Source organism: Siphateles boraxobius, unplaced genomic scaffold, assembly GCF_051911475.1.
Source record: "Siphateles boraxobius isolate OS27281-9 unplaced genomic scaffold, OSU_SipBor_1 16, whole genome shotgun sequence".
NCBI classification, from domain to species: Eukaryota; Metazoa; Chordata; class Actinopteri; order Cypriniformes; family Leuciscidae; genus Siphateles; species Siphateles boraxobius.
The window spans coordinates 4,095,725-4,117,096 of record NW_027508766.1 but is presented as its reverse complement, the minus strand read 5'-3'; the positions used below and the strand labels follow the sequence as shown (position 1 = coordinate 4,117,096).

Genomic DNA, 21,372 nt, shown 5'->3' with positions numbered 1-21,372 from the left:
TTATTATTCATAATATTTAATGTTATGGTGGTATGTAAGCAATCCAGACTTCAAATGAGCCCTTAGTTGTTCTGAATATTTGTTTTGACAGTGTGAGTGCAAATGCTGAAATTCTGCTCCCAAATAGGCCCAACGTTGCAATATTACAACATTTCCTTAAAAATGTAATAAAACATATATTTTTAAAAACTCCTTTATTATTTCCATCAGAGGCATAATACATCAACATCTGACAGGCGACCAAAAATGTTTTTCTATTTTTTTCTATACTTTATGGGGTCAGCAACACCTCCCTCATGTTGCAAGGAATTTCTCCATTCAGCCGCCAGGGTTCACATTTGAGCTCAGGGCACGTGGCCCGTTCTCTGTACCCCACTAAACCGCAACCCTACCACATGAAAGGAGGTAAGACACTCCCTAAAAGAGTCATTAATCCTTTATTTCACCTCTTTTCACTCAATAATTATCTGAGATATTTTTTTAAAAATGACTGTCGGTATTAATTATAACAAAGCTTTTGAAAGTGCCAACCCATTATTCTCGTATATTAATATTCCCGATGACAAAATACATAGTGCTCTAATTTTGTAAAAATAAAACAAAAACATGAATGGATTCTCTTGATCATCCTTATACATGTCGTAAGAGATGTGCCAAATCCTCCGCCCCTTTCCAGTAGTAGCCCTTCCCCTCCCCACCCCACCTCCGTCTGCGTCCTCTGCGCATGCGCGGCACGCCAGGCAGCCCCTATTATTATTGTCAGAATAATTTCACTTATGAAAATGGCGGCGAGTCAGGGAGCTGTGGGACCTGCGGCGGCTCTCCAGAGCCAGCATTATCTGAACGTCGCGCACTGGAGCCCGGGCGTGATTCAACAGCAGCAGCAGCAGCAGCACCCGCTGCACACCGCCCGCAGTCTGGAGCGCGCACTGGAGGATGCCGTCTGCTCCGGGATGCTCAACATCAGCGGAAGAAAACTGCGTGAATACCCGGGGCTCAACTACGATCTGACCGATACTACACAAGCAGGTGGGTCCCGCAGATGTGGGCTATCTCCCTTCGTGCTCCACTGACCCGATTCTCACGATTCATGTTTTAGGAGGACAACAAAAAACATTTAGAGCGTGGGTGTCTTTTTGGTGCATTTGCGCGGTGTGTCAATGGGTGTTTGTGTGTTCACTTCAATGGCCAGTGCACATGGTGCTTGTACAAGGGAAAACCGTTAATATCACGCTTCATCTCTCGTGTTTATCATAGCTTGAGTGCGGTGACATGGAATTAGAAATACTGGCTATGACACTGCGTCTCTATTTGTTTTGGTTTCACATCCCATTTCCCCTCAGATCATATCCCATGAATTAATGCAACTAGAGAGAGCAAATCAGCTGGAACGAAAGGAGACAATCTTCATTAACATTTGCTCCAGTAATCCAGCAAGTTTTAACATGCGAACCCGTAGAAACCACACTGCACCCTACTGTGAACACACGACAAAACTAGAATGCTCCCTTTTTGACGAAGCCGTTTTATTTATAATTACGGGGACAGCTTATTTAGTGGATATGGCGTTAAAGGATGGTAAAAAAACATCGGTAAATGCAGATACAGGCTGTAGCGACAGACAAAAGATGCTGCCCTTCGTCTCTATAATCTATCGCGCCTTTCTTCATTCTCTCAGTGTAAATCAACGTGCAATCAGCTATGGATGTAATTTAAACACACATTTTATTTTCAACTAATGTTTAGTTTTATGATTTAGATGTTTGTATTAGTATTTAGAGCTATTGTTAATCTAAATAATATTTGGTCTGGCAATTCAGAGTCTTTTGGGTACTATGGCTGTACTATTATAAATATTGCAGTATAAAGTGGATTCGCTACATTATTGTTTCTAGAGATGAGGATAGAAATTAAATGGCTGCATCTGTTTCGGAGGTGTCTGTGGTCTGTAATGGTAGTCTTGCCGCAGCAAACAACCATTCAGATGTGAAGCAGACAGTGGGAGGAGGGACACTAATCCATTCATTCATGCACACCTTACACACAGCATCATGTCTACACTCCCATTCAATTGTATCGAGTTACACTCGTGGATAGGCCAAGGCCTTTTGTGATTTTTTTTGTTTTGTTTTTTTGGCTGTCTCAATACCATTTTAACTGTATGAAGGTTCATTTGTTTATATCAAGCCTTGTGTTTTGATTCACACACATGGCTTGTTTGCCGAAAGAAGCCTGTTGCTGTTGTAGATAACACTAGACGTTCACTGGTTTCCCTGTTACTGTCAGGGTTGTTAGCATACAGTTTGCGTTAGTTGATAGTAGGGCTGCTTGTGTGCACTTTTGTTTGTGTGTATGATTTCTATGGAGGTGTTCGAAAGAGGAAATAGTTGGACGTGCACCAGACTGTCACCTATAAGAGGAAGTGACTTTGTCGCTGACTCAAGTGGAGATGTATGACTGCATAAAGAGAAGAGAATCCTCGTCTTGCAATCTGTGTTCACTTTTGTGAGAATTAGATTGCTTGTGTGCTTGTAGTTTCTGTGTGTTTGACAGTTTGAGTAGGCTTGAGTAAATGGTTGCATACTAGTGTGAGTCTGTTCCAGTGGCTTCAGTGACCTAATTGGCAGTCCTTATTGTCTGTTTGGCCACAAACTTAGCACTGGAGTATGAAGATACCCCCAAGTCGCTGGTGTTAAAGTGTTATAAAGATGAAGAATTCCTTCTCTTTGTCTTTCTTTTTTCCCACCAGTTTTCCCCTTTGAAGGGAGCTGTTTATGACATGAGTCAAGAAGATTAGATAGCTGCATATATCTTTTTGTCATGATTCGTGTCTTCATTGATTAACTGGATCGCATTTCTGTGAATATGCATGATCCACGGTCATATGTCCCAATTCAGTACATTGCAATGCATCTTATTCAATTTGATCTTCAATATGAGTTTCAATCCTTCTTGCGTAGTTTGCTTTACTACTGTCCAGTACATTCACAGTGGCTAAATGTGTAATCTCCCACCATTGTCTTACAAAGACCATATGTGTGCATTAAAAGTAAATGCTTTAAATTCTGAAAAAGTGAGAATTCCATTAACAGAATGGTTAAAGGCAGTAAAAGGGCTACGTTCACACTGCAAGCCTTAGTGCTCAATTCCGATTTATTGCTCTGATCCAAACGCGGCACGCTGTCAAGTCACCTTTATTTATATAGCGCTTTTTAAAATACAGATTGTTTCAAAGCAGCTTTACAGAGGTAACAGGAAAATAATGCAACAAAGTTTGTTTCCAGAAGAAAATAGTGTCACAGTCCAGCTTAAGTAAGCTCAGTGATATTTCATTTTTGTTGTAAAAAAGTATATAAAAGTATTATATATACAGCCGCTCTGGAGAAAACAGTGATGTCATCGTCCAGATCAGTTCAGTTTTCAAATAATGATAACAATGCAGGCATATCAATAATATTGTTGATATTAAATTAAATGTCCCCAACTAAGCAAGTCAAAAGGCGGAAAAGGCGAGAACTCAGAAAAGGAACCAAAACTCCACCAGGTGACAGAATGGAGAAAACCCTTGGAAGAACCCAAGCTCAGTCAGGGGGTCAGTTCTCCTCTGACCAATGAACGAACAGTGTATGATTATGATTCAGGCAGCATTAAAGGTCAGAAGTCAGATTGGATTGGAACATTTAGAATATTATCCAGTTCCATCTGGTTGAAGATCGGAGTCACGCCGGTATGGAGACGGGTTTGTTGAGGATCAGTGCTGATGCCTGTCGTGTCGATGAGGCCTTCACAGGGGAGAGTCTAGTTGAAACAATCTCTGCTGACACTTCAGGGATGCGTTGTGGTCGTGTCTAGGCGCAGGTCCTCCATCTGATCTAGAAATGGCCTGGATCCGGCTGATTACATCATGCGTTGTGGTCGTGTTTAGGCGCAGGTCCACCATCTGCTCTGGATACGGCCCGTATCCGGCTAATTACAGTAAACCTTGGAATAAATAGAAAGTGTAGATGCCATTCTTCTTATGATGTAACGATTACATCAGGTGTTATAGGAACTTTTCCCGTTTCCGGCTGACATCATTTATGCAGCCTAATAATCATTTATCTGATTTGAATAATAGAAATGTATAATGTTGAATGTGTATGCCAGGTTAAAGAGATGTGTTTTTAGTCTAGATTAAACTGATAGAGTGTGTCTTCCCGGACAATGTTAGAAAGACTGTTCCAGACTTTTGGTGCTAAATAGGAAAAGGATCTATTGCTAACAGTCGATTTTGATATTCTAGGTATTATCAACTGGCCAGAATTTCGAGATCGCAAACATTTAGTGATTTGTTTAAAACCACTAAAACCATTTAATGCACGCAGTCATACGGAGGTAAACAGAGAGAACACTAAAGAAAGCGATTATGCGTTTGTTTATAGTGTGATCTGCCGGCGAAGCAGCGAATTTATGCGCAGGCAGCAACATAAAAAACAAAGATGAGGATACGAAAAAAGAGCAGAATTTTTAAACATTTATGATAGTAGCCCTCCTGTTTTGCTTGTATATAGAGCTGTCACTGTAGCCTAATACTTATGAGTTCTTAGACATCACTGCCCTTCCACTGACTACCTTTCAGAGCGCAGTGACGAATTTTGATCTAGAGAGTGACGTAAAATTTGCTGAGGGCGCAGTGCAAAATATCTGACCTGTATTGGATTTAGTACCACATTATGGAAGTGGCACAAATTGGAATTGAAAAGATCAGATTGCATGTGTTTTTTTCTGTCCACACTGTCATGAGAAAAACGGATCTGAGTCACACGTGAGCAAACAAAACAAAACAAAAAAAACCCCAGCCTTATTGCAGTGGTGAGGTAGTTGTTTGTTCAAAGTTCATGTACGTAAACATACTAGTATCTAAACCCATATTTCGAGCATCTGAAAGAGAATATTTATGTGACAAAGACAGGCTTGATGTGAGATGGTTGGGTTTATTTAAAAAAAAAGATTTTTCTCTACTTTTGACTAATCAAGGTGTTTGTCAGAGAGAATGACCAATAAACTTAAATCTCCACTTCTACATGAATTATCTTCATGTAGAAGTAAAGTACAAGTGGTATTTATTTATTAATGATAGTGAAAGATGAAGACAAATAAAATGCTGACTGTTAATAAATATAGATTTTTTTTCTCTTAAAGGGTCACCCCACCTCTGGAAAGATGAATGTGTATTTAAAATGAGTAATATATGTTGAAGAAATGTGAAATTAATTTTGAATTTGGAGCTTTCTAGACTGAGAAAAGACAGAAAATGTATTTTTGGCTTATGTGGATGAAAGACAAAAACTCCCAGAATGCACTTGCTTCGCTGCCCTAGGAGGCCACGCCTACCGGTAACAGAGCGCAGTAGTTAAACAACAAGTCTAGGCTACTAGTGAGTCTCCGTGAGTCTGCCTGAAAATGTGTTTCGAGATCGCCCAAAATGTTCGGGATTCGGCTTTTGCGTTCTACAGTCGCCATTCATCATGTTTACTGTGGCGAGCAGGACGAGTGAAGGCCGTGTGAAGAACGACGCGAGGCCGGTGGCGTGATTACTGATGAGCGACACCTGTGAGACGCACCGGTCTCCTATCTCTCACGGAGGAGCGGGAATTTTCTTAGCAATGTTAAAACGCACATCAACCGATCACTTGTTTAGCGTTCATGTAAACACTACATTCAGATTCACCAATCAGAATGAATTCAGTTAGATTGAAACAAAAGCTGTGCATGTAAACAATGAATGGCGACCGCAGAAAGCAAAAGCTGAATCCCGGACATTGACGGCCGGACATGTCTGGGAAAAAGAGGACGGTAACCCCTAAATTTACTACTCAGCTTTCTCCACAGAACAAGAGCCTGCTAGCTTACCTTCCAAAAAAGATGGGTGACACTATGTGTAATCCCAATCCTCCATATTGCATCCGTCTGCGTATTCAGTACCTTCGTCCATATTTTCAAAAAGTTTCTGCGAGTGAAATCAAACGCACTGGCACTGATCTGTGATTGGACTGTTAGCGCATTAGGTCCAGTCCAGCCCCCTATGGGCGGGTTTGAAAGGGTGAGATCTAGTGCTTGTAGTCTTTACAGAAATCCCCCTGTCTTACACTTCCTCCTACAATGACGTAAAATGACGATTTTTGCGTCATTGTAGGAGGAAGTGAAAAAGGTAAATAGAGGATTTCTCTCGTCTCAGGGAAAATTAGAGAGTGTTGCACGGCCATTCAATAGTATAACTGTGTTTCTAACAATGGAAAGCTTAATGCAAATGGGTGTAGTGACCCTTTAATATCATCAGACTTTTATCTTGCCGTAGTATGCACTATAGAATATTCATGTGCAAAGTTGCCTTTCATGGAAACGACTTACATTAAGGCAGTTTGCGGTCATGCCTGTATATGAATTATGTATGTGCCTATTCCTTGTGCACATTTAGTGTTGCTTTTTGGATCCCTGTATTAAAGGCTGATGCAGATGTATGCTTATGCTAGTCGTAACCCCTTTTAACAGTTCTTATTTAGATTTGACAAAACAAAGTCATTCATATGGGTTCCCGCATGTGTGTGTGTCATAATCTGAAGGGTTGTACTTGAATTTATATCTGAAAATGCTGCTGCTCAGCCCAAATGTTGTGTTTTTAGGTTTAAAGTGCCTTAAAGGGATTCTCAATCCAAAAATTAAAATTATGTTATTTACACGTCCAGACATTTCTTTCCAAACCAGAATGCATTTATTTCTTCTGTGGAACACACAAGAAGATATTTTGAAGAACATATTTGGCCTTCCATTGTTTAGACATTTCTCAAAAAATCATTTTTTATGGTTCACAGAGGAAGGTCATACAGTTTTGGAACAACTTGAGGAACAACTGCTAAAAAAATCAGAAAATGTCATCAATTTTGTGAAAAGGGTCCATATTTGCACACAAAGTAACAGGAAGTCCCAAGGCTGTTTATAGCTGTGACAGAGTGTTGAATGTCTCTTTTAGTGTCTCTCTCTTTAGGGTAATCGGAGCACCAAGAACACTGTAGTCCTTCTTCCTCTAAGCATGCTATAGTTCTCAGTAGATCAGTAGCTCTTGAATGGTCAGGCACAAACTGGTTTGAAATCACAATGACTCATGAAGTTGAATTGCTCAGCGAATATCTTGAGAACTGAGATTGTGTCCATAACACTAAGTTCTTGTTTTGCAAACAGAGGTCAATGTGACCTGGATTTATTTATTCAGAGACGAGACAGGCAAAAGGTGTTTCCAGGAACTAAATTCACACTTTTTAAATAGCTTGTCATTGTGTCTGAATGAATGAATGACTCTGGTTGTGGAATTGTCATGGGTTCAAAGAAATTCATTGCATATGTTTTGGAGGAAAATGTAATGCCATGCATGACACATCTTGATTTATTTACAGTATCTTTTGCCTATCTTACCCCGTATTGTGAAGCCCTGCCTGTCCCCTTCAGAGTACACATTATAGCCCTCAATTTTTTTTCTTTTCTCTGCTGGCCTAGGTTACTCACTTGCCCTGCTTCCACCACTTTTTTTTCTGACCTGGCTGTATGAAATAGTGTTATTTTATATTAGTCTTTATATTAATATATCTGTAGCTATTAATTGCTATTCATTTTATAATGTTATTTTTAATTTACAACATATAATTTGTTTATACTTTTTTGTGATTTTATTTTATTGCATATCATATATAACACATATAATGAACTATACAAAACCAGGGATTTCCAGAGGTGAATAAAAAAAAAAGAAGACAAGAGGGGCACAAAGACAACAGAAAGCACATAAATAGGCTACCAATACACACCTTAGAATTACAGATTTGTTTCCACATTGTTTCTTATTCTTTTGAATAGTAGCTTAAAATTATGCAGCTATTAATGCATAAACACACCTTTACTGGAAGCTTTCTCAAACTATTTTTGGTATGTTACCCAATACTCAGCTAGAGAAAGAGAATGTCGTAGCTGAGAATGTTGGTGACATTTAAATCAGTGGAATTACCAAAAACAATGTTCAAAGGTTGTATCAAGTCATAAAAATGCATGGGGCAAGTGACAGCACCGTCACAGTCTGTTTCATTGCTATTCAACGTTATTATATTTTAAGATGAAGTACGTAACTTCCTTTTGCTGGTGTTGCTTGAGTTTCCTTGCATGTCCTCCAGTGATGTACACTCTGGTCTTGAGATATTGTGACAGTAGGCAGGAGACCTCTCTGCCCTTCACAGATGAACACACACACACACACACACACACACACACACACACACACACACACACACACACACACACACACACACACACACACACACAGAGCACTCTCCAGAGACTGAGGAAATTACACATGATCTGACATGCTGGTCCCATCTGTAAGGTGTCAACTTCAAACCCTTGTGCTCAGTATCATGGTCTTTGTAGTTCGGACAGCACATTTCACAGTGTGGTGAAGCTTTGCAGCACTATAAATACGGAAAAGAGGCAAAAAAGGTGGCGTGAGGCAACGCGTGAGAATTTTAACAAGGAAGAGACGTCTGCCTCTACCCTCAATAGTCCTGGCTAACGTCCAATCGCTGAAAAATAAGATGGGCGAACTACAAGCACGAGTATCTTACACACGGGAGTTCAGAGATGCGTGCGTGTTAGATATTGATATTGACGGATTCGGGGTACCAGTACGTCTTGATCGTGACCCATGTATGACGGGGAAGCGGCAGGGAGGTGGAGTATGCTTTTATATTAACCCAAGATGGTGTAATAAAGTGATTGTACGGGAGAAAATTTGCCTACCGGATATTGAGCTATAGACAATTTCGGTGAGACCATATTATTTGCCTAGGGAATTTCCTCAAGTGTTTCTGTCAGTTGTATATATTCACCCCAAGGCTAACTCTAAAAAAGCAAACGAGGTGTTGTTTTCTGTGTTACAAAGACTTCAGTCCATCTCACCTGATGCCCCATGTCTTGTTATGGGTGATTTTAATCACAGTAATTGCAACAAAACACTTAGCCATTTCCATCAGTACATCACTTGTCATACTCGTGGAAATAAGACTCTTGACTTATGTTATGGTTTCATACGAGGAGCGTATAGATCTGTTGCTGAGTCCCCACTGGGCTCCTCTGACCACAGTGTGGTGCACCTGTTCCCAACATATAAGTCTGTGCTGCGAAGGAGAGGCATAGAAACACGGACAGTCCAGGTATGGAATGAGGATGGTATATTGGCCCTACAAGGGTGCTTCGAGTGCACGGACTGGTCTGTTTTTTGCTGATCAAAGGACGGTTTGGGATGGAATGAAACTAATGACAGGCATACAGGCAAGTATTAGACCTACGTTATCTTTAAATGGGTATACATCTAATGCATGTTTAGCTAATGAACTTAACAAATTTTATCTAAGGTTTGATGTGGATGATGGTAATGTGAAGTATGACTCTTGGCAAAGTAACACGGTATTTAGTATCGATGCTCCTACGGTGGCTAGGTTTTTTAAAAGGATAAAAGTAAATAAAAGCCCTGGACCAGATAATATTAGTGGTAAGGTGTTGAGAGCGTGTTGTGTACAGTTAAGTGGTATATTTACACAGATTTTTAACATTTCTGTTAAAACGCAAACTGTCCCACTAATCTGGAAACATGCCATAATTGTTCCTTTGGTGAAGTGTAGGAGTCCGAAGGTTTTAAATGATTTTAGACCGGTAGCCCTTACCTCCCTTGTGATGAAAATATTTGAGAAAATTATGAGAATAGAGATACTGAAGCATGTTGAAGATAATTTAGATCCTCTCCAGTTTGCGTACAGAGCAGGGAGGGGTGTTGAGGATGCCATAACTACTCTTGTACACTTAGTAGCTCAACATCTGGAGACCCCAAAAACAAGGGCACGGCTTGCTTTTATTGATTTCTCATCCGCATTCAATACAATTAAGCCACATCTGTTAGCCGAAAAACTAGTAAGATTATTTAACCTTGATCTTAACCTAGTAGGATGGATTGTAAATTTCTTATCGAACAGAACCCTGTGTGTGAGAGTCAGTGGTTTGCTTTCTCCCAAGTTATGTTCTTTTATTGGTTCGCCTCAGGGGTGTGTTCTTTCCCCTTTGCTTTTTATTTTGTATACTAATGATTGTAGGAGTACATTTGACAATAGGTATATCCTAAAGTTTGCAGATGACAATGTGATTGTGAGTCTCCTTGCAAATGAGGAGACATCTCATGGTCTAGTGGTGGAGGATTTTGTCTCCTGGTGTGCAGAGTGTAACCTAAATTTAAATATAACGAAGACCAAAGACATGATTATAGACTTCGGTAAATCGGTCATCCCTGTCTCTCCTACTGTCATAAACGGAAGGGATATTGAGTTTGTGGACGAATATCGATATCTGGGTACAATTATTGATAATAAATTAAATTTTAATGCCAACACGGATGCCATTTGTAAAAAGGTTCAACAGCGTATGTTTTTCTTAGGAGAAATGAACTCATTTAAAGTATGTTCAGTGTTAATGACACTGTTTTATAGGAGTTTAATCGAATCCGTAATTTCTTATTGTGATATTGTATGGTTTGATTGTATTAGCCTGTCTAATAGAAATAGAATGACTAAGCTGATTAAGACTGCTTCTAAAGTGATTGGAGTCCAACAGATATTGCCTCAGGACATTTTTAAAAAACGAGTTGTTAAAAAAGCTTTTTCAATAATTAGTTGCCATCACATCCATTACATAAAGAGTTTGTGATTCTTCCATCTGGCCGCAGATATAGAGTAATGGGGGGGGGGGGGGACTAGGAGGTGGTTCAGGAACACATTCATACCAACTGCTATTTTAATGTTGAATAGTCTGTAACCATGTGTGTTCTTTTGTTTCGTGAGAGTCTATGTGAGTGTTTTTTTGTGACTTGTAGCACCTGTGCAAAACTAATTTTGTAAGGGATAAATAAACTAAACTGAACTGAACTAAGAAAAAATACTTTTAGGGAGTATGCAATGAAAAATTAATAAACTAACAGATAGATCAGTCAAGAGGGATGAATGCGCTCAGTGCAATCGACATTGAGAAATACATCTAAAACAAAATTGGGCTAATTCAGGGTTTAAAATGAAGTGAAACTGATGATATATGAGTCAGATCTTCTCACTTTCTGACGGTAGTTCTCAGGTCTCTGATACTGTAGCTTTTTTAAACACTCATTCTGAGCTCTACGCCTTGGCTTTTTTTAAATGTTCATCAGATTTTTCTGTTTATGGTTTATGTTAAATCTGTCAGGTATTTTCTATTTAAGCAAAAAAACTATACAACAACATAAGTTTCATTTTACTAACGTGATCCAAACCACATCCATATGTGCTGTTGTGGTGTGAAATCTTTATTTTGGAATATGTTTCAGTGTGAACAGTCAGATCGGATTTCATCCAATTTTCGTCTTTCAGGACATTTGTAGCTTTAAACAAACTGCAGCTGTGTTTGGATAACACTCATTTTCTCTCAATCTTTCTTCTGTGTGACATTCACTATGTAGTGAATAGTGAATGAGTAAAGGAGTCAGCAGTTTTAAGGAAATACATATGCACGCATACATAAAATGTTGCTTATATTTTTCACGTTGACACACTCCTTGTAAGTTTATCATCTTAGTGAGATGTCATAATATGAGCAGAGGAAAATTTCCCCTTTTTTCTACACTGACACCTACTTTCAGTTGTATAAAAATGTCTCCTGGCATTGTGCTGACATTTTTGTCATTACTGTAGCAAGCGCTGTAGATATGCTGCATATTGACTGCACTGTTTGTACAAGCGATCCAATTTCATCACTTGAGTTAGTTTCATGTTGTTCTGATACACATCACCCGCTGAGGTATAGTGTTTATGAGCTGTATATTTAAAATTTGGTTTTCAAGTCTTAAACACCAATATGGAGTGTCTAATAGTCCTAAGTAGACAGAGAAATGTTGACATTATTTTGAGAGATTGTTCTGGCATGTTAGAGCTGTGTTTCTTATCTCTCACTTTGTCCTGTAATACTGAACCTAGAGTATGAGACAGACGTAAACACTTTTTCAGGTTGCCTTTTTGCTTTTAAATTGAACGAAATAGAATTATTGGTAACACTTTATTTCAATAGTCTACTTTAGACTATACTATAAGTAACTTTGCATCTGCATGTGAACTAGTAGTCATTAGAGTTTAGACTGTGCTTAATCTCTGCTAATTATTTATTTTGATGCTCCTCCAACAGACATTAAACTGATTGTACACTGTTAGACAGTTCAAAAGAGTATTAGTGGCAACACTGTTCACTGAAACACTGAAAAAATAAATAAAAAAAAATAAAATTTAGTATATTTAAAAATAAATATACTAAATCTAAATTAGATTTTAATTTTTTTATATAGAATTGTATTCTACACAAGTACTACTGACATTTATTTACTACTAAATAAATTGTCATTTAAAGGAGCAATGCGGAAGTTTTGAAATTTCTAACTGTTACTGACACCAGTGGCCGTTAGAGAAACTGCAGCCAGTCTCATGCTCGTTCTCGGTGCGAACGCTCGTTGGGAACACTAGATAAGGCGCTTTTTTTTTTTTTTACTTACAAGGAGTTTCCGTGGGTGTCTGGATTGTGCTGGAGGCTGGTCGCTTCTTTCCGTCCGCAGAGTCCATTTGAAACACTACTGCTAGCGATGGCCGCTGCCGTACGTATGTAAGCCCAAGTTGACGAGAACGCGCATGACGTCACATTTAGTGAATTTTCGCGCCAATTCGGACCCCACTCCTCCACACACAATTGAGCCTACAGGCTGATAGAGGCAACCGTGGTGGACAGTCAAGGTGTCATTCTTTCTATTGCAATATGGTTGACTCATAAATGTACAAATGAAAACTCTATCTTAAAGAAAACCTAGTTATTTAACTAGTTATTTAACCCGAAACTCCATCGCAAGGACGACTTAAGCAGGACATTTCTCAGTGATCGTACATTATGAGATGTCTCTATCAGCATTAACAAGTGTATGTCCATCAAGAAACTGATGAGTACATTTCTAAATTATTGCGGAGCACCTGTAGTAACTGTGTCAATAACAGCGCACATGTTAGCTGAGCAGCACTAACGTCAATGACGGATGTAACATTAAAATTTGTAAAACAAAGCTCCATCCTTTATCATTACTCAAAGTAGTAAAAACGACTGCATTAAAAATCTGCATTAATTGACATAGATGTATGCAGTAATGGCCCACAGCTGATTAGCAGAAGTATTAAAGAAAGACAGTAATAACGTGAGTTAGCAGGGAGACCTACACACTATACAACCTAAGACTACGTATTTTAAACAGCCAGCAGAAAACTATATAACTAATTAAACTTGCAGGTTGTGATTCAGAGGAGCAAGTTGGGCCAAATAAACTGGGTACTTTCCCATATGTGTCCCAAAAGCGTTTTGCAAATCCTGAGTTGACCTCACATGCAGTTATAGAAAAGTTATAATGCTGTTATATCGCGGATGTAATTTTAACCACTGACTCTTCACAATCTCATCCTTTGGTAGTGTATACAAAGAGAATTTGCTTTTGCAGAGCAGAAAACAGTATCTTCTTGTGTTTGAGAGTGTACAGTGTTTGAGGGCGGGTCAAAGTAGAACGTTGTTCTTGGGCAGAGCACTAAAGCAGGGCTCGACATTAACGCTTGTCCGCTTGTCCGGGACAAGTGGATTTTTTGAAGGGACAAGTAAAAGAGAATTTTACTTGCCCGACCGGACAAGTAGCCTGATTAGAACATCAATAACAAAAATAAACAAATAACTAGGGCATCACTAAACCGAGAGAATGATTCTGATTTTATTAAATGTATTGTAAGTTGCGATTGATTGAGGATAATGTAGACTGACGGTAAGGTTGCGCTGTTGACGCTCGCGCAGCCTCTCGAGGAGAAATCTAACGTTACACAAATGAGCGCAGCACGCACACACAACATACTGCCTATAAAATATTTATATTTGTATATTTTTAACATATGTTAAGCAACCTCAATTATTTTTCCTGAATACCATCACGACTGAAAATGTGACCGTGATTTCCTACAACAGTTCAGTAAACAGTTAAAATTAAGTCACTTACATTTTAGATGTAATATTGGCTGTTTTTGTTCTGTTTCAGCAGCGAAAATAGTTCCAAACAAAAATCACAGAAGAACCACGGCGCATCTCACAGGAACACTCAACCTGTTTTAATTACTGAATGATTCAGCATTTTGAACGAATCGGTTGAGTCAAAGATTCAATGACCCATTCATAAACATCTGTCTCATACTTGATTGAATCAGCCGTTTGAACAAATCGTTTGATTGAACGAACAAATCATTTGATTGAACGAATCAATGACTCACTCATTAAGACGGTCGCCTGCCACCACCTACTGGCGGTTTAGTGTTGTGTTTAAAAGTAGTATCGTTCTTTCCAACGTTTCCTATTTGTATATTTAAATCAATTTCATAACATTATTTTATGCAATTGTAATTTTTCAGTGTAAATGATTTAATTTGATCAGCCCTACCTAGGGTAACAGCCCTATAGTATCTTATTATTCTAAATAATTGAATTTATTGATCAAATTTAGGAATTTAAAATGAAAGATGAAGCATACATTTAATAAGATTGGGGGGGGCAAATGCCCTTTAAAGATGCAGATATTACAATATGCAGATTTAAATATCAAAGCTGATTGAAAACTGTTGAGCATATTGCTTCAGAATAAATTAAAACACGAAAAAAAATCCGGACAAGCAACTTTTTTACTCGGACAAGTGAATGACAGATTTACTTGTCCGAAGGACAAGCACATGAAAAGGCTTAATGTCGAGCCCTGTAAAGTAATATCTAGATCAGTGGATTTTCACTGGTTAAAAGTAACCTGACATGGTGGTCATTACAAACCTTGTTTTTCATTTTTTGCAAGTGTGCATTCAATCATTGTAATCTGGGTTGTATTTCTCTTTTACCTTTTTAAGAATGAGGGCATGGTATCGATCTAATTTGGCAAGCTTCTCCTAGCTAAATTACCAATGAATTGGAACCAAATTACAGTAGTGTTTGATTGAACATCAATGTCTGAGCTTTTAGGAAAGCCTGTTCTTTTCCCTTTTTAAAGTCTAGACTCTAGAGGCCTATTTATTTTGTTATCATAGCAATGCTTATATGCTTGGTTTTAATGTATTATATGCAGTGTTGCTTGATGACTAGAAACAACAAAATGGTAAATGCAAGCATCTCCAAACACCCCTCTCTTTCCATTGATAAGACATAATATAGTAAATGATGAGTAACTAGTGATGAATTTTGGTTCATACTGGATGTTAAATGACTGGATGTGTATCTGTGTAAAAGATTTTTGTGGAAAAATTAAAAAAGTTGTACTGTAAGTGTAAGGAGAAATACTGCATCATATGACATGTTTCTCTGTAAAGTCCCTGGTAAAGAGTGAAATATTATACAGTGAGGTGCTGATTCATTTGACTTCCTTCATTCAGACTCTTTTCACTCTCTTTCTCTTAAACACCCTCTGTCCTCAGTTTGAACATAATTGGATAGATTGACTATTATATAACATTTATTCAGTGTAACAAAAATGAGATGTTAGAGACACAAAGAGCGAGTGAGACAGACAGAAACATTTAAAAAGTCCATGAAAAGAAAATGAGATGAATACATGCAGAGAACAAGAGAATATCTGTTGTATACACTCTTTTATGGGAGTCTCTTAATTAATCTCGTACTATGTCAGTATTGAATGCTGAAAAACAGCGCTGCTGGTCACCAGTATATGCAGTGCTGTGGATGCTTGTCCTCAGTATGGGATATAAATATATGCCTGTATCCCCACTAGACTTACTAGAAAGGTCTCTTTGGTCAACTAGCTGTGCTGAATGACTAGCATCACCAGCTTTGCATGGCTTTGTTGATTCACCAGCTAGACAAGCAGCAAACAATTAACAGGCCATGACTAACATAGAAATTCATGCCTGATATTTGGCCATATTGTTTTTAAAAGAGTTCTCCTTTCCTTACCAAAGTTGCATTTATTTGATCCAAAATGAAGTTAAACAGTAATATTGTGAAATGTTATTACAATTTAAAATGTTACAATTTAAACAGTTTTCTATTTTATTTTAAATTGTAAAATATATTAAAATTACTCCATCTTCAGTTCAGTGTCACATTGTCCTTCAAAAATCATTTGGTGCTCAAGAGACATTTCTTACCGTGTCCCAGTGTGCAGAAAGTTTCCATTCTAAATAGCATGTGAAATTAGAATAAATGTGTCCCGAAGTATAGCATGTTGAAAAGAGTCCCTGAGGGTTTACTGTTTCTGAAATGTGGATCTGTGCACACTCCTCCTCACTTTGGAGAGCTAGAAACAAAAAACAATCATGGTGAATGCACATGACAACTAGGGTTAAATAGAGATGTCCTGTTATTAATTGTCAATATATAACTTGATGAAGAATGTTTATTTTTTAATAAAACAGATACGTTTGGTCAATTACTATTAAATGCATCATTATGCGAAATGAGCAAAGTTCTCAGCATGAAAGACCCATGACTGTCAGATCAACATTCTCTTCAGTATGGTTAAAAGAATTGTTTGAGTAATGCAAACTTGCAAATAAAACGTGAACCTTTTTATATAAGGTTGTTAACTGTGATGGGAAGATTGACAGGCCAGTTTACGGTGACAGAATGCAAATGACTAGGCCTATGCGACACAGCACAATTTTTTGACGTGGTAGTAATGCCCCAAAGCTTCTCTCACGCAATCAAACGTATCTAATTTTTATTAACAAAAAGAGTAGGCTACATGCATACATATAGTAAAGTGGGCGAATTGGGACACCACATTATTATTATTATTATTTTTAATGTTAAAAAACAGTTGTGCTGCTTAATATTTTTGTGAAAACCGTAATTAATTTTTTCAGGATTCTTTGTCTAATATAAAGTAAAAAAAAAAACAACAGCATTTATTTGTAATAGACATCTTGTAACAATGTAAAAGACTTGACTGTCACACTGTGATTGTGTATTTGGCGGTAGGTTAGTGTGGGTATGTGAATGGTGTTGAAGTTGTGTGGTGTGTTAACAAACCACCAAACCTCTCTACTCCTGTTAATTAACCTGTCACTCTGTGAGTATCTATTGCTGGTTTCCATGGTAATTGAAGGAGGGTGGGTCAATTAAAATGAACACCTCACCTCACTATAAACGTGCTGGGACTTTTGCTCAAGCAAGGTTGTGTGAGAATGATTTCTGTGTATCATGCACTGTTTGTGCATGCTGACGAGCCCTACACGGCAACATTAGGGTCTATGGCTGTCTTGTCTGATCGTATTCAGAAAGAGTGATGTTTTTTGCATTTCTGTTTGATGCTGCTAGTGGTGCAGAAATTCACTTCAGCTTTAAATGGATAGTACCCAAAAAATGTATATTCTGTATATTTACTCATCCTCATGTCATTCTAAGCCCATAAGACTGTCATTTATCTTCAGACACAAATTAAGATATTTCTTATAATCTTAGCATTTTTTTTTCATCCTATTGATAATTTAGGTAGGCAACATTTTCAAGCTTCATGAAATATGGTAAAAGTAATCCATATCAATTGAGCAGTTCAATCCAAGGCTTCTGATGAGACACAATTGCTTTATTTAAACATTTTAATTTAGGCTATCTAAACATTAATCATCGCACACGTGTACATTGTACGCATTAAACGGAGGCTTGGTGCACAAGGATCAGTGATGTTTGTTCATATGTCACACACACAAACTTTAGAATGTTGATTACTTAGACTTTACTTAGACTGGCCAAATATGAGAATTATCTTCATTTGTCTTGAATGAACGTTATATGGGTTTATGGTAACAACATGAAGGAAAGAAATTGATGACAGAATTAACATTTTAGGGTGAACTATTCCTTTTAAGCTCAAACATGCTGTCTGCCAACATTCATTCAACTTTTGGTTTTTGCAGTGTTTTTGACTGAAATATGTTTTCTACAGATCTCTATGAATTCTCTATGAAATGTCATATTTCTGGGTTTGTCCTTGTCCATGAGAATTTGTTCATTTCTCAAAAAGGAAATGTATTGGTAGAAGCAGCAATCAAATTCAATCCATCATTATGTTAACAGTGGACAAGGTTGATAATCTGTTGTCTAAGAGAGCAAATATAAAGAAGACGGATAACATATTCTGATGCAGTCCATTATCATATTCATGAAACACATGGGGCATTGAGTTAGCTCTCTCTGAAACGTGAGCCCTATCCCCCTCACAGCCTGTATCATCTCTGGCCTTAAGTCCATGCATTAAAAGCACATTGATATCTCATTTATGTGTGTGTGTGCGCGCCCACGGTGGGGGTCTGGCACCTTCTGCTAAACGGCTGTGCCTCAGTGTAAGTATTGTTTGAGTAAAAAAGATAGATCACAAAAAGAAAGGAGAAATGGGGAAAAAAGAACAAATAAAGTGATCATAGATATCAAATCAGGATCTCGGTAGACTGTACACACACACACACACACAATAACAGACTTTTCAAAACGCACTTGCTGAGTGTAACAAACCACACACACACACACACACACACACACACACACACACACACACACACACACACACACACACACACACACACACACACACACACACACACACACACACACACACAAACTACTGCTGCTGGAGATGCTGAGCTGATATTAGAAATGTCACTGTCTCAAGGAATTCCCATCAATTCCTCCCTCTATAGCTTCCTCACTCACTTCTCCTATCTCCATCCAGTATCCACAGTCATTTACACACACGCACACATTTGTTTCACTAGTGAGGACATTACATAGATGTGGCGAGCAGGACGAGGTCGAGGGACGTGAGAGAATGTCGCAAGGCCGGTGGCATGAGTGATAATGAACTCTGAGACGCACCAGTCTCGCATAAAAGGAGGTGCGACGACAGTGAAGATCGAGAGAGAAACAGGCCTGATTTTATGTTGTGTTTTGTTTCTGTTTTGTGAGGCTAGCCGTCGTCCGTGAGGGGCTGCTGGCTTATACTTTTGTTTTTGTATTTGTATTATTGTATTATTATTAGTTTTGTATTATTATTAGTTTTGTATTTTATTATTAAAATGTATGAATGTTCGCCGGTTCCCGCCTCCTTCCCAAAACATCTGAACCCCGTTATAATAGACTTCTATAGACCCCGATATAATAGACTTATATCAGGTTAATGATATTTTCTATGGCCCTAACCCTGATTTTACTCCTAAACCTACTCATCACAGAAACATGTGCAACACTAGATTTAAAAAAATAAATAAATCGCATGTTTTTGCCGATCTCTAAGCCTTTTTAACCAGTGAGGGCCAGTAAAAATGTCCTCATTAGTCGGTTGTCGTTTGACACTCACAGGTATAGCCAAACCTGTCCACACATAGTTCCTCACAGTCATTCTGTGTCTCAGTCTTTCTGTCTGTCTGTCTCTGACTATCACACAGACTCAGTTCCTCATACAGTCTCTCTCTCTCTCTCTCTCTCTCTCTCTCGTATTATATATTATAGATGGCTGTAAACTATAAAATCCTCTCATAGAAACAGACAGCTGTGTCTCAGTGCTTAAGGCCGTGTGTCCACCAAAGCGTTTTTAGCCGGGTGAAAACGCTAGACGCTCTGCTGAAAACGCCTAGCTGTGGGCGCTTGAGAGCGTTTTGGCAGCGCTGCGTTTTTTCAGTTGAGACGATTCGTTGTTATGATACAGAATAACCGCAGCACAGTTTACTCGTAACTGATTTCGCAGATAATTTTGTTTCATACTAAAAATTTATTTTTCATCCATTTTGTTCGGTTAGCTCTGCTGGTTGACGTCGTTGTACATAAAGAATGTCCCGTCCCTCCTCCACTCTGATTGGACGGCTGTCTAAAAAGTGACAGTGATGAGCGCAGCGTTTTACCCAAAGTTGAACATTTTTCAACTCTCGGTGACCAGTAAAAAACGCCGGGCGCTCAGCGCTGGAGCGTTAAATACACGCTCAGCGCCTCGTTACGCTCATGGCGTTTAAAAAACGCGGTGCTCCCATTGAAAACAATTAGAATTTTATGCCAGGAGCGTGAAAAAGCTCTTTGGTGGACACACGGCCTAAAGGTGCAGTATGTTATTTCTCAAAATCGTTGCTGAACATTGTTGATATTTTAAATCGACCAAAACAAACACACCCCTCTCTTCATTGCTCCACCTCCAAAGCTCATCCTCTAATCGTAACCACCCTGCTTTGAGTTGGTCTTGAACCCCGATCATTGGCATGATGCACTAACAAGGACGCTAGTTGGCAAACCACATTCTCTAGCAGTCATCAGCCTGTGCAAACTCTCACTAGCTGGCCTCCGTTACACATGCAATGCAAGAGTGGATGTCTATTTATCGTACGAACAACAAAATAATGCTTCACGAAAAAAAAGCGAAGATGATGAACAAACGACAAGGAAGCACAAAAGATGAACACGCATACACGAGAGTTCGTTGTTAGTTGCCAACAGCACAGCATCTCCAGATGAACAGTGACACTTAAAACAAGTGTTACTGGCGTATGGAGTGGATTTAAAGCAACCTCCGTGTCTGTTTTCAGGCCTTACCACTTGGCTCTCTCTAGCACTGGAAAGCTTTTCTAATATAACGTGGGCCCTAAAGCTCTTTCCTGATCATAACCCTTCATCAACCACACAATCCTTCTAACACAGTGATATTCTTATGAGCTTATTTATCTCTTTTGTAATGTCTCTCAGCCATCTCTCCTTCTACAGTCTTTTTTCATATCTCCCTCTTGCTTTTTCTCTCTCCTCCACCATCATACGCCCCCTAATGCTGATTGGCTACACGTTTGTTGTTGTGTCGGTCAGAGCTTACCCCACCTTTAAAGGGGATAGCTCACCCAACAATGTAAATTCTGTCATTTATTCCACCTCATGTCGTTCAAAAACTGTGAATTTCTTTCTTCAGCAGAACATTAAAGATATTTTGAAGAATGTTTTATAGTTTTGAAGTTCTGTTTCCAGTTGTCATGTCATATTATAAATATTGCACTATTTTCAAATGTGACTGGAAAAAAAGTATTTTTTATTTTTAAAAGCCCAAATCCCTTCACTAAAAAGTATTTTGAAAAATCCTTTAAAAACAGAAGGTTTTCTGGTAAAAGGTGTATTATACATTTTTTTTTTTCAGTCTATGATTATAATATACTGATTAAAGGTTTGCAGGTTGGTGTGGGTGTGGTTACAGCTTACTGG

The 21,372-nt window shown here is 38.5% G+C and overlaps 1 protein-coding gene across 2 annotated transcripts in view; it reads left to right on the top strand.

The window, feature by feature from the left end:
- Positions 1-745: 745 nt before the first annotated feature.
- The window catches only part of lrch2 (leucine-rich repeats and calponin homology (CH) domain containing 2), a 104,864-nt gene continuing 84,237 nt past the window's right edge, over positions 746-21,372 (top strand). Inside the window, exon 1 of one of the 2 annotated variants that reach the window (XM_077231224.1) lies at positions 746-1,029. In XM_077231224.1, coding sequence (XP_077087339.1) covers positions 777-1,029 — 253 coding nt within the window. In that variant the 5' untranslated portion in view covers positions 746-776. The remainder of the gene's footprint in view (positions 1,030-21,372) is intronic. The other variant, XM_077231223.1, reaches the window with a different exon arrangement.